The sequence below is a fragment of the Neomonachus schauinslandi genome, chromosome 16, assembly GCF_002201575.2.
Source record: "Neomonachus schauinslandi chromosome 16, ASM220157v2, whole genome shotgun sequence".
In the NCBI taxonomy this organism is placed as follows: Eukaryota; Metazoa; Chordata; class Mammalia; order Carnivora; family Phocidae; genus Neomonachus; species Neomonachus schauinslandi.
The window spans coordinates 25,954,065-25,967,157 of NC_058418.1; the positions used below are offsets into that span (position 1 = coordinate 25,954,065).

General features: G+C 55.8%; 1 protein-coding gene across 1 annotated transcript in view; it reads right to left on the reverse strand.

Moving 5' to 3' along the window:
• The window catches only part of ZNF423 (zinc finger protein 423), a 281,922-nt gene that overhangs the window by 128,435 nt on the left and 140,394 nt on the right, over window positions 1-13,093 (reverse strand). The window contains exon 5 of the mRNA XM_021704842.1: window positions 7,260-7,344. Coding sequence (XP_021560517.1) covers window positions 7,260-7,344 — 85 coding nt within the window. The remainder of the gene's footprint in view (window positions 1-7,259; window positions 7,345-13,093) is intronic.

Here is a 13,093-nt window from a genome sequence, read left to right on the forward strand (position 1 = left end):
CTCTCTCGTTGCCGATGACACCATGCTCCTCCCAGCTGCCTTCAGCATATCAGCGGATGCTTCCAGACCCCTTCTCCAGCCCAGGCCTCTCTTCTGAGCCCTCGGCCCATTAGGGCGACCGCCAGCCAGACAGCAGCACGCGGATCGCCCGTGAGCATCTTGTGCAAGGTCAGATCACACACAAACTCAAGCCCCTCGAGTATGATGAGTGTTCAGGTGTCGGAGTTCAGAGGATTCCAGAAGCCTCTTCCCCAAGGAATCCTGGGACTTTTCAGTTACATGAAAACTGAACTCCATTTTCATGAGTTCCTGAATTCCAATCCCCCCTCTGCAACTTACTGACAACAGACGAGCCCCGTGAGCTCCCCACGTCCAAGAGAGGAAAAATAACAGTGACCCCTCATCAGTTGTAGGGGTGAGTGTGACAGCGGGCATGCAGGTATTGCTGCCTGGGCCCGGGACTCAGGCAGCCTCACCTGCAAGGTCATTATTAGGGCCATCTTTGCCAGCCCTGCAACAACCAGCTCTTCTTCGGGCACAGTAGCATCTTCTACCTGTCACCCAAAACTTGGTCCCATGAGACCCTGAAGTCATTCCTAACTTCTCCCCTTCCCACACCCATTCAATTTTGCCCAATCCTGCTGGTTTTGCCTCTTTTTTTTTTTTTTTTAAAGATTTTATTTATTTATTTGAGAGAGAGAATGAGATAGAGAGCATGAGAGGGGGGAGGGTCAGAGGGAGAAGCAGACTCCCTGCTGAGCAGGGAGCCTGATGCGGGCCTCGATCCCAGGACTCCAGGATCATGACCTGAGCCAAAGGCAGTCGCTTAACCAACTGAGCCACCCAGGCGCCCTGGTTTTGCCTCTTAAATGTTTCTCAAACCCACACCCTCCTAACCAACACCCTCATCTTCTCTCACCGACCCCGCTGCACTGTCTCTGTGATCCGCCCACCTCCTGTCTCATGATTTTTTCCTGAAGTGACACTGCTTTGTCTGTGATTTCCCCCACATACTACATGGGCCTCTTCTCCATGAACTGGCTTCTGCTGTTTTCTCTGCCTGGAACACCCCTTCACCTTACTGCCCATCTTCTTAGGTGTCACCTCTCCAGGAAGTTTTCCCGGATGCCCAGATTCGGCAACACGCCTATCCTTTGAGCTTCCGTATCTCACACTTGTGACATTACATAGGACTTTTCCTTTGGGGTTATTATCTCCCCAATTGAATGAGAGGAGAGGTTCCTCACTGAGCTCCTCCAAAGATCTCAATCATGTTTACTGAACTGAGGTTATTATTAGAGGAAACCCCACCTACAGAGGCCTTTCCCCCTCTTAAAAAAAAAAAAAGAAGAAGAAATCTACGAAAACAAGAACATTTCCACTATTTTAAAATCCAGAATTGATGGGTCCTTCATAAACCAAAGTGCTTGATCAACAGCTTCCTCAAACCAACCAATGAGGCTCAAAGTCAGGGACACTGACTCCTCTCATCCTTGGGGGCTGCTAAGGGGATTTTGGAAAAATTAAAATTAAAAAATGTAAAAAGAATGGGATGATACGCTGTCTATACAGGCTTGTTATTCTGACAGAGCAGTTCCAGAACTTGAAATGTAATCTCTGGGGGGACAGGGAGACGGTTTCATCACGTCTTAGGGGTAGACAGATGTTTTAGGTCCAGCATTCCCTGAATCAAAAGCACCATGGAAGAGCCTAACACAGCGCCGTTCAGCAACATGCGTTTGCGGTAGAGAGTACACAGGAACCCCTTCTCCTTGTCCTTTTCATGTGTTTTCCTCTTCAGTTATATCTGAGGGGTTTTGTATTTCCCTGGTGGGAGGCCAAGACACTGATTTCCACACCAGACCTTCCATCCCCTCCCAAATGCTGCAGGCCAGGCCTTCAGCACGGGTCCTGGGCATGCAAGCAGCCACAGAAAGAGTGGGGATTTCAATGTGCCTCTAGGGATGTGCTTCTTAGAGACTTAGAAGACAGAAGCCCCCCCATACACACACACACCCTCCATGTGGACCATGGCCCATCCTGCCACAGCGAGCGAGGGAAGGGCTATGGAGAGGACAACAGACAAGGACCACCAGCCCAACATGTGACAGGGGGGCAGGATGTTAAAGGCCCAAGCAGGGGGTGGGAGAGGCTGATTTTCCAGGTGCCCTCAATTTCTTCACCCCCAACAGCAAAGCTTAGCCCTCAGAGGCACCCAGGGAATGGGGCTGATGTGACCAGGAAAACAACATCCCCAGAATGCCTAATGCCCCCCTGGGCCGAGTCTGACTCTGGCCTGGCTGGCTGCCTGCCAGAGTCCGCAGCCACTTTCCAAGGACATAGAGGGTGAACGTTCCTGTCAAGGTTCCCTGAGGACTGTCCCTTCCCAGCCCTGACCCTCCTCGGGGCTCCCCCCAGGGGCCTGTGAAGCCCTGGGTAAAGACACCAGGGCCCAGAGGCTGAGTCACTCCCTTAGGGCCGACCTGGGTCAGAGCAAGTCCGTTATTTCAAGGACAAGTTCTCAGACCCCTTATCCAGCCACGCCCCGCAGGAACCGAGAGGAGAAACATCCACGGGCAGTTGAGAAACAGGCAGGCGCAATCCTGGCAAATCAGCTTCTTTGGGGTCTGAGGCCTCAGGTGCCTACATGTTCAACACGCAGAGGAAGACACGCCCCCCCCACCCCCCCCGCTCCAGCCACTGGAAGGGGGCCCAGGAAGCCCAAGGCAGGCCTCGTGCAGAGACATTTCGGGGGCGAGGAGGGGGCCCTCCTTCCAGATGTGGAGGCAGTGGATGGTGGGCAAGGGCAGCTGGGTGGGGCCACGTCATCCCTGCGGGAAGCCACCAAACAGGGCTGTGAACCGCTCCAAGTTTTTGATGTGCCTGCTAGGGAAGGGGGTGTCTAAAACCATTTCAAAAGCTGGGGGAAGCCCAGAGAAGGGGGCCTCGTTCCCTGTGGGGAGGGGGGATTTCAAAGGCAACCCTGCTGCTGAAAAGGTCTCAAAAACCCTTGCCTTTCTATCGGCTCCAAATCACTCCCTGGCCAGCAGCAGCCAGGAGAGGGTTCTGGGAAAATGTTCCCAAGGAGAAGCGTCCCTGAGTCATCATAACTCCCAGGGTCTGGAGGCTGCAGAGCCACGAAGAGGCCCCCCGCTATAAAAAGGCCAGCTGAGCATCCCCCAGGGGAGGGCTCCGGCAGTCTGGATCCCTGGGGAGGCCAACCTCAGACCCCCTGCGCCCCACGTTTGTGAGAAGGCCGTCAAGCTGAACAGTGCCACTTCTACCTGCCAAGTCCCCTTGGTGCTGCTAAGGGGGGCTTTTGCCCCCAACCAGCTGCAGGCATCCACTCTGGCCTCGGGCCATTTAGCAGGGGAAGCTGTCCACAGGGACACTGGGCCCCAACAGATTTACTGGGACTTCGGAGCCAGCCCCAGCTGGGGCTCTTGGGCCCACCACTCTTCCATTCCTATCCCCAACCATTGCCCCCTGCCACCTTCCCCAAGCCACCAGGGCCAGTAGGTACACCGCACAAACCAAATATCGGTTCTATCACCAACCTCTCTCTTCGCTCCTGGTCTCATTCCCCCCACCTCTGGACCAGGCCAGGTGGATCTCTGTTCCTTTCTATCTGCTTCCCCCTCAACACTGCAGCCGGACTCATCTCCCTCAAGTACTCAGCTACGTCCAGGCCATACTCTGCTCCCAAACCTTCAATGGCTCCCTAGTGCCTAAGCCCAAGGTTGCACATTCAGGTGCCCACGGGGACCAGGCTGGGGACACAAATGAGCAAAGCAGCCCCTAAAATACAATAGGGATGGGTGGGGACTGTGGTGCCCGGGAACACGCGATCCCAGCTGCCACTGCGCTCTTGTCAGCTGCACCATATGGGAACTCAGGGCCTGGCAGCCCCCTCTTCTGGTTTTTCAAGAGCAGCCAAAAGAACATCAGCCAAGGGACCCCAGATTTGGACTCCAGCCTGCAGGGTCGAGTCCAAGCCCAAACCCCTTAACTTGGCATTCAAGGCCCTCTGTGGCCTGGCCCCAACCTACCTCCCCACCCTAATGCCCACAATGCTCCCACATGAGAGGCCTCCATCCCAGCGAGGTCAGGCTCCTCCAGCCCCCCAAACTCCCTCCTCTGCTCCTGCCTCTGAGCCTGGCTCACCCCACAGTCCTCCTACAGACACTGCTCCCCGTCTCCTCCATCTAACAGTGCATCCCGCGAGGACCTGCTTCTGCTGAGCCCTCCGAGGCTGTTGTTCTCCGGTGACTGGCCTTCCTTGTCAAAGCTGCGCCCTCTGCCAGTGATGGGCCCTGCCACAGAGAAAACTCCTCTTCTGCCTTCAACCCCCAGGCCTTTCTGACGGACCTCTTTGGATCTAGCAGTCCTCGCTCCGGGAGCATCAACCTCCCGGCACTGTGTGTACATGGACGCCGGATGCCGTCAGCTTCCCCTGCGGGCAGCACTGGGTCCTTCCCGCCACAGACTCTGGCAGGGAGCCACACACAGTGGAGAGAGCCCAGCCTAATTCAGACCCTGGTTCTGCTGCTTCATCTCTGGAAGAACTTGGATACATCACTGAAGCTCCTCGATGAGACGGAGGAGAGCACCCACCTAGGGTACCCGGCATGTGGTGGGGCTCAGCGTCGTCACCCAGTGACACCTCCCTTCCCGGCATGATGTGTGTGCCATGGTGTCTCCTACAGGGTGCCATAAGGTCCCTGAGGGTGGGGACCGGGTCCCCTTCTCCCTGGATCACCTGAGACCACCCCAGCACTCTGCATGCAAGAAGTGCTCAGTCAGAGTTCTTTGATAAATGGAGTTGATGAGGCCAGGGCAGGGCCGGCAGGTGGGGAGGGCAGGTTAGAGCAAAAGACCGCACCCTGCCACCAGAGACATGGCTCACATGGGGCCCCCAGCCCACGCTGCATGGGGACATGGCGTGGTGACGCTTTCTGCAATGCATGAAAGTCTCACTCGGACTCTCAGGCTCTGAGACCAGCAGCTTCTTGCTGCCTGCTCCCCGTGTATCCTGGGAACGAGGCCAGCTCACAGCACGGCGGAGCAGGCTGGGGTGAGGGGCGCTGCCCAGCCCCCAGACGGGACCACCTCCCTCGGGAGCCCGGCACCCAGCTCGCACCCAGCTCGCACCCAGCTCCGGATGCCCCTCCAGCCCCCCTTTCCCAACGCCCAGCCCATCTCTCTAGTTAGGAGCAACCCCCTCGCCTTCCACCTGAGGACACATGGCTTCCAGGTTCCTCACAGAAGGAAAGGTGGAAGGGGTGGGTGGGTGGGGGAAGCACCTTTGAAACCACTGTGGTCCAATTAGCCAGGCTCTCGCCCTTCGTGCTTACAAACAGGCACACACATTAACACCTGCTACAAAAGCAAACATTTTTAGATATCTTCATCTTTACCTCCTTGACACTCCCATGAAAGCGCTCTCAGCAGCTGGTGACTGACAGGATAGTTTCCTCCTTCTACTTCAGCAGGGGGCTTTCAAACAGAAGAAATTAAAAAGCCACCAATCTCCCTGTCAGGCTGAACTCCCGGGGACTTACCTGCCCCTCCTCAGCGCCCCCAGTCCCCTCACCACCGGGCGAGCCCCAACCCACACATGGTCGGGGTCCACACCTTCAGGGGAACTACTCAGAGTCACCGGGACACTGGACACCCAAACCCACCGAGTGTGCCAAGGCTGCTGCTGGGGGGGACCAGGGCACCATCCTCACCGTGAGCACAATTTCACTGAAGAAGGACCTTAGCAATCGCTCCTTTTGCGGAAAACATGGATGGTGGCCCAGACGTGAGCAATTGTCCTGCATCGCTGGTGGGACGGTAGTTTCACACAAGTGCCTTGGAAATCTGTCCATCTGTATCTACTGAAGGTGACTTACTGGTATCCTATGACCCGCCAAGTCCAGCCCTACCGATCTTCCCATTCAAACCGCATGCACCTGCTCACCAAAATCCACACACGAGAAGGTCCACAGCAGCACATGATGTGAAACAACTCCAACACGGAAATGACCAAGAAGCCCAGCAAGAGTCAGACAGACAAGATAAATGAAGTGTTCACACAACGGAATAGTACACACCCATGAGAAGGGGCGATGTGCAAACTACGGGCTCGAACGTGAATGACCCAAAGCCGCCAGACACCAATGAGCAGAGACCATACAATCTCATTTACATCCAGTGCAAAATGGGCCCAAAAAGCCCTATGCCATTCGACATCAGGATGGTGACAACATTTCGTTGGGGGCGGGGGAGGGCCCAGAGGGGTCAGGAGGGATGCGAAAATGCTCTGCTTCCTCGCTGGGCTGTTGCTTACACAGGTGTGCCCGGTTCATGAGAGTTCACCGAGTTGCACGGTTAATGGATCTCTTCGAATGTATGCGATTAAGGGTTTTGTAAAACAGTTCTCTGTCGGCATGGCTGTTTTTAAGACTATAATGGAAAGTTATTAGAGGAAGTGAAGGGTCAGGATGCTCAACCCACACCTGAAGCCTCACTGCTCCGACTGCAGGGGTCTTGGAGACAGCGATCATCCTTCCACTGGAGACCCAAGGCACCAGGATTCCAGAAGCTCCCAAAGCACTCACCGCCAAGTCCTCCATCCCCCAGCGCCAAGCCCCCATGCTCACCGGAAATCCAGCCACACTCCCTCTTCCACTGAGGGCATCCCCAGCTGCCAGGGAGACCACACCCATCCACGCAAAGCACACACCTTCCCTCCGTACCTCAGGCCAAGAGGGAACACTATGGCACTTTGCAAGTCCCCCTTCTGGAAAGGCTGATTTTTCCAAAGTCCAAAACTACTTGAAGGGGAATAGGAAAAGCACTGAAATAACTTTGTAAGCACTCTGTTTTGACAATGTGCCTGAGGAATTCACCACATTTAGCGGGGAAATGTGAGCAGTTAAATCTATTCAATGTCATGACATACGAAATTGAGGCATAATTGCCCCTGAGTGCTTGACAACTGGAAAGCACTTCGTTTCAGAAATGGAGGGAAATTTATGCTGGGAAATGGAAGAGATTGTCAAAAGTTTGATTGTAATGTGAGTGGAGCTGCGACAAGAAGGCTGGATGGAGAAAGTGCTCAGCTCTTACACTTTACTCCCATTTGAAATGTCTCTGAAACAGCAGTTGTGACTCCATCTTTCACCCTAAAAGCAGTGAAATGATGATCGGAACCACAAATTTCAGACCCCGATGAGTGGCCCCAGCATGGGTGGGAGGAAACGCTCTCTTACCAATCATGTGGTTGGCAACATGGATTTGGATCTCTCTCTCGTTCTCAAAGGTCATCTGGCACTTGATGCACTGGTATGTCTTTTTCTGTTTGGAAGCCAAAAAAGAAAGGAATTAGACAGTCAGGAGGTAGAAAAGAGCATAAAGCAAAAGTGCCTGGAGGTCCTGGCTCAAGACTTTCCAGAATGGCTCTGGTCCCCTCCCAGGTCTCGCTGAGCCATTCAATTCCCACCTGCCTCGGAATCCAGCTCTCCAGCCTGGGGATGGGGACTGGGCTAGATTCTAAGGGAGCTGTCCTCTGTTAGATGTGGGGAAATTGCCATGATGGGAATCACCATCCCAAGGTGAGAGCACACAGTATGACCATGGAAAAGAAGTTGAAGGAGGCTGCCCTGCTTGGAGCATGCTCAAATCCATCTATGCATCCCCTAGCTACCCATCCATCCATTTCTCCATCATCCATCCATCTACCTACCCACTGTCTACCCACCTATCCAACTACATGCGTGCGCGCACACACACACACACACACACAGCCATCTGTCTACCCATCAATCCACCTACCTATCTTATCATCCATCTACTTAAACACACCTACCCATCCACCCGTTCATTCATCCACCCTCCATCTACCCATCCATCTGCTGTTCATCTGTCTGTCTTCCCCTACATCCATCTACGTATCCTCTCTCTCTAACCATCCACCCACCCATCCACCTATCCAACCATACATCTATCTTTCCACTCATCCAACTACTCCATCTCTTTACCCGCCCTAAGGACCATGTGGCCGAGCAGGGGATACTGCTCCTGCCAATCCTAGTGTTAGAAGTAACTGAGGAATTCCTCATTTGCCCTAGGCACACATGGCCGCAGTGATCCTACACCTGGCTTCCACACACAGGAAGCTGAGACCAGCTGCCCTGATGGGGTGGGAGCAGGAAAATGGAGATCATCGGAAGCTTCAGAGCTTCTTAAAGACCCATTCGAAAGAGTGAAGCTCATTCTCAACAGTAAGCCTGGCTGGGTGGTTGTGAAAGCAGGCCCCTGTGGACAGGGGCACTATTGCCTGTGTGGGGGAAGGTTGGTGGCTGTGGGTTTTTATGAAGGGGACAGGGTGGTACTGGAATCCAAAATATCCAAGCTTTTTGAAGACCACTTCAACTCCAGGACGATGGGGCCTCCCCCCACCCCTGGAAAAGGGAGCAGGACTTTGGATTTCTTGGCTGAACACTCAGGCCCAACCCTCAACGATGCAGCCAGGATGAACCACCAGGGGGCTCAGTGTCTCAGCTCCCACCGTGGCTCCAAGCACATCTGCAGCTCCCCTCGAGGGTCCCACCTCCAGGCCTCTGCCCACGCTGTGTCCTCCACTCGGAGTATACCCTTTCCATCCTTGAAGACTCCGTTCAAATGTCACCTCTGCTGAGAAGCCTCCACTTCCCGCCCAGGGATGAGTTCAGGGCCTCCCCAGGCCCCCGAGCTTATGCTTAAGCATCTAGTTCATCAGCACACGGATTTGTTGTGTCTAATTGACTTGTTTGCTCCCCCCACTGCACCACGAGCACCCAGAGGCCCAGGATGTGTTTCGTCCACCTGTGAGGTCCCACGGCCAGCAGAGACTCCCTGCTTGGGAAGCATCTGTTGAACAAACGAGCAAAGTTGCAAATACTATGTTGCAAAGCACTCTACTAGGACAGAAGGAACAAAGAGAACCAAAGATGGGACTTCTAGACGCTGGATCCTCAGCACCAGGCACAGGGCCTGTCCCAGACCGAGTGCCTCATAATGACTTAACTTTTATTACAGTGGTTGTTGATGCTGAGCAAATGCTGGTGGAACACACGAGTGAAGCAACAACAGTCTTTGTTGGTGCTGGGAGCTTCAGTTCCAGAGGCAATGTCTCCGCTCAGCCTCCAGAACCTGCTCTGATAAGACCGGGGCTCTTCCCCCAATGTTGCAAAAGACCCAGGGGTTCAGAAGAGTGGCCGAGAAGCAGGCATTTAGCCTGGAAATGCCCCGGGGAAGAATGGCATGAGGCTGGAGGGCCAGACAGGGCTGGGGATTCTGGCCATACAAGAGACAGAAGAGATGTTCAGGTCAGAGGAGACAGTGGGGACTGAGGTCTTCTGGGGGGACACAGGCCCAAAGCCCCCATCTCAGCTCAACTCCATGTCTATGCTCATGGAGAGCAATGATCTTGGGTCTCTCCATTGTCAAAATCATTCATTCCTTCCCACATGTGTACCCCACCCCCTTGATGCGGGAAGGAAGGAAGGGAGGGAGGGAGAGAGGGAGGGAGGGGTGAGGGAGAATGAAACACACCCCAGGAATCTCCACACCAAGGAAGCCCAGAGCAGGCCTGCTGCACAAGGAAGGCCATGTGCCCTCTCCATGGTTCTGCTTGGGTAGAAGTCCGTGGAGGACACACCATAGCCATGGCTGGTCCAGACCAGTGCGGAGGACAGGCCACGATTAAGGTGATTTTGGTTGCTCCTCCTAGGGACAGGTGAATGAAGGGGGTCGCTATGCTTGGTAAAAAAAAAAAAAAAAAATCACCAGGGGCCGAGCAGAATGAGAAGCTATCCCCAGGGCTCCTCCAGCGTGTGGCCACCCCCTCGGCAGTAGGAAGAAGACTGCAGATAACTGGGCCCTTCCTGATGGGGAGAAAGACTCCAGGGGATTTCCAAGGGAAGGGACGCTGCTGACCACAAGAGCCTGGATGTACACACACACACACACACACACAGGCTGCATGCACGGGTATGGACGTGCCCACGAGGACACACACAGACATGCAAACAGACGTTACGTACCGTCCCTCGCCCCGACTCGCTGTCAACACACAAGACCCCCAGCCCCCGCCACACACCCAGCAACCTGCTCCCTGTAACACAGACACACGGGTACAACAGCCACAGAGCAGTGGGGACGTCCTCACGACCACAAGCTCACACACGTCGACGTATCCAAACTCATCCCGAGACACAAAGGCTTTCGGCTCTGTCACTGGACCCCCGGTGGCTACATCCGTCACACCCGGTGTGCGCACGAGCACACGCATGGACCCCTCCCAGACACACCCCCGCGGTCACAGCAGACTCCCGAGTGTCCCCGTGTGCACTCGCACGCGCAGCCTCACCAGCACCAACATTCACTAAAGCTCGTGTGTTATTCCCAGAGGCCCCCACGCCGAGACAGCCATTCCGGCCTTGAACGCTAGGCACCTGGCCAGGGCCATCTGGTCCTCCACGTCGGGGGAACGTGAGCTCAGGGACAAGCAGGTGAGGACTCTCTCTGTCTCCTTCCCACTGCAAAGCTGGCCGGACCCCGTCCTCACCCCAATACCTCCTCTTGGTCTGTCTTCCCCTTCTCTATCCCCCAGAGAGCCCCTCCTCCTCTGGAGCTTCAGGCCCCACCAGGAGACATAATTATAGAAAGAGAGAACTTGGCATTCAAAGCGCCTCCTCTGTCATAAGCCCCCTCCCCAGAGCCCAGCCCAGGAGAACCAGAGCTGAGCCCTGGGGCCTGCGGCCAGGGCTGCCTCCCGCTGTGTGGCCCCAGCAAGCTCAGAGAAGAGCCCAGGGCAGAGGGAGAACACGCTTGAGACCAGCAGACAGGAGACAAGAGTGAGAACGACAGGAAAGAAAGCCCATAGCTGCTGAATTGCCACGATCGTGATGGCAGCTCACATTTACTGAGCACCTACTATGTGCAGGCTCTGTTCATTCTGAAGACTCACAATCATCTGGGAAGCCCCACTTTAAGGGTGGAGAAAGTGGAGTTTGGAGAGGCTAAACCACTTGGCCAGAGCCCCACACTGCTGAGCAAGGGGCAGGGATTTGATGCCAGGCAGGCTGCGTCCGGAGCCGCTCTCTGAGCAGCTTTTCTCAGCTCCGTGTCCCAGAACACCCCAGACGGTCCTGGGCTAGGGCACAGAGAGCTGGTGCGGCCTGGCCAAGCCCTCTGACCTGTGCGAGAGCACCTAGGCTGCCCCAGCTGGCACTGTGAGGACCTGGGGAATCAATGGCGGGCTGGGATCTGCCCACACTGGCCTAGAGTTGGGGTGATGTTGTTACTACCCATAAACAGAGCTGGGGAGGGGGCGGGGCTGGAGCCTCCATGCTTCCCCACTCCAGCCGACAGCAGCCTCGGCCCCACAGGAACCCAGTCCTCTGAGAGCTGGTTGCTATGGATACACTCCCGAGGGTCCCAGCCTGCCAGCCCCCAGAGTCTGCTCTTGCATGCGTGAGTCCTAGGGGAGCGAGGGGTGGGCGAACAGACAGCTGGGCCCCTGCCCCCAGGCGTGCCCAGGCAGGGGGCAAGGCCCCAGAGGCTGGACCTCCACTGGGGAGGTTCCATGCTTTGTCTAGCTCCTTTCTGCAAATGGCCCATCTGCCCAGGCCTCTAGATGTGATTGTCTGCTCACCTCCTCTCTCGCAAGGCCTGGGACAGGGAAAGGTAGGCCTGTCGGGCTCCCAGAAAACAAGCCCCCTCGGGTTTGAATCCCTGAGCTGGCAGGTAGAGCTGTGCATCCCCGGGTAGATGGTTCCCCCTTTCTGAGCCTGGGGACCATCTCTGCCAAAACAGAGGTCACGGCAAAGCTCCCAGGTTGTTGCCACGGAAATGATAAAGAGCCTTTACGCACACACTAGGGGCTTCATGAAGTGGTCCTTGATGCAGAATCCAGGGCAGAGACTGGGGAGGGGCCAGCTGCAATAGCTCAAGGAGGCACCAGAAGCAGCCCCGTGGCTAGCAGGAGCCCCCGCACCACGGTGGGCAGTGTGGGAAGGCAGGGATGGGGCTGGGGTGCACCTGGGAGGACGGTGTACCGGGCCCCAGCCCTGCCACACTGTCCCACAGTCTGAACGAGGGGGGCAACTATCCCAGACCCCACCCCAGCCTGCCACCAGGATGGGCTCCAGAGCCAGGCAGAATGTGGGTCAAGAGCTCGCTTGGCTGTGGCCCACGCTCCCTGGGTTCAAATCCCTTCTCTGCCTCTTGACAGCTGGGGGCTAATAACGGCCAACGGTTCTGTGCCTCCGTTTCTTCATCCGTAAAGGTAGTGTCACGGCGTAGACAGAAAGTGCTCGGCACATCCTTATCCTTCGGTAAGTGTGAGCTGTGATCATAAATGGGAGAGATAGCAAGTGATGTTTCCTGTGCGCCCAGCACTTCCTTTGCTCACTTAAAGCTCGGGGCCACATACGGAGGTCGGCACAGTCACCATATTTAACCACGGATGAGGCACGAACCCCGACCAATCACAGCAGATGCTCGTTAAAAACCCGGAAGGGCTCCCCCCTCCCCCGGGCCTGCCCGGTGATGTCAGCCCCGGACACAGACCCTGTCGCTATGTGTTGCTACCATTATCACCCTCACTCTCTGGCTTTATAGGTGAGGACAGACGCCCGGAGAGATGGAACCCCTGGTGGGTCCTGGAGGAGGCAGATTTTCATTTTAACCCCGCCCACCAGTGGAAGCTGAGCAGAGCTGAGAGGTGGTGACCAGGGCCGGTGCACAGTGTCCTAGGGGACCCCTGCCCAGAGGCAGTCTCCGTACATTCCCCTTCCACTCTCTCCAGCCCTCCTTCTCTCTCATTCTCGCCCTCCAAGTCCCAGAGTCCCAGGCCCCAGTTCTGATCCCACTTCTGCTCCCGGAGCGGAACAGCCAGGGCTACTCCCCCGTCTTCCAGCAGGCACCTGCAGCGGGTGGCCCTCCTCCAAATTCTGCCTTACTGCCTGTAACACCAGCAGTGACCCTCGAGGGAAGGATACTCCCGAGATCCACTTGGCACCTCCCCAGTCTGGAAACAGACAACAGACTCATTGGGAAT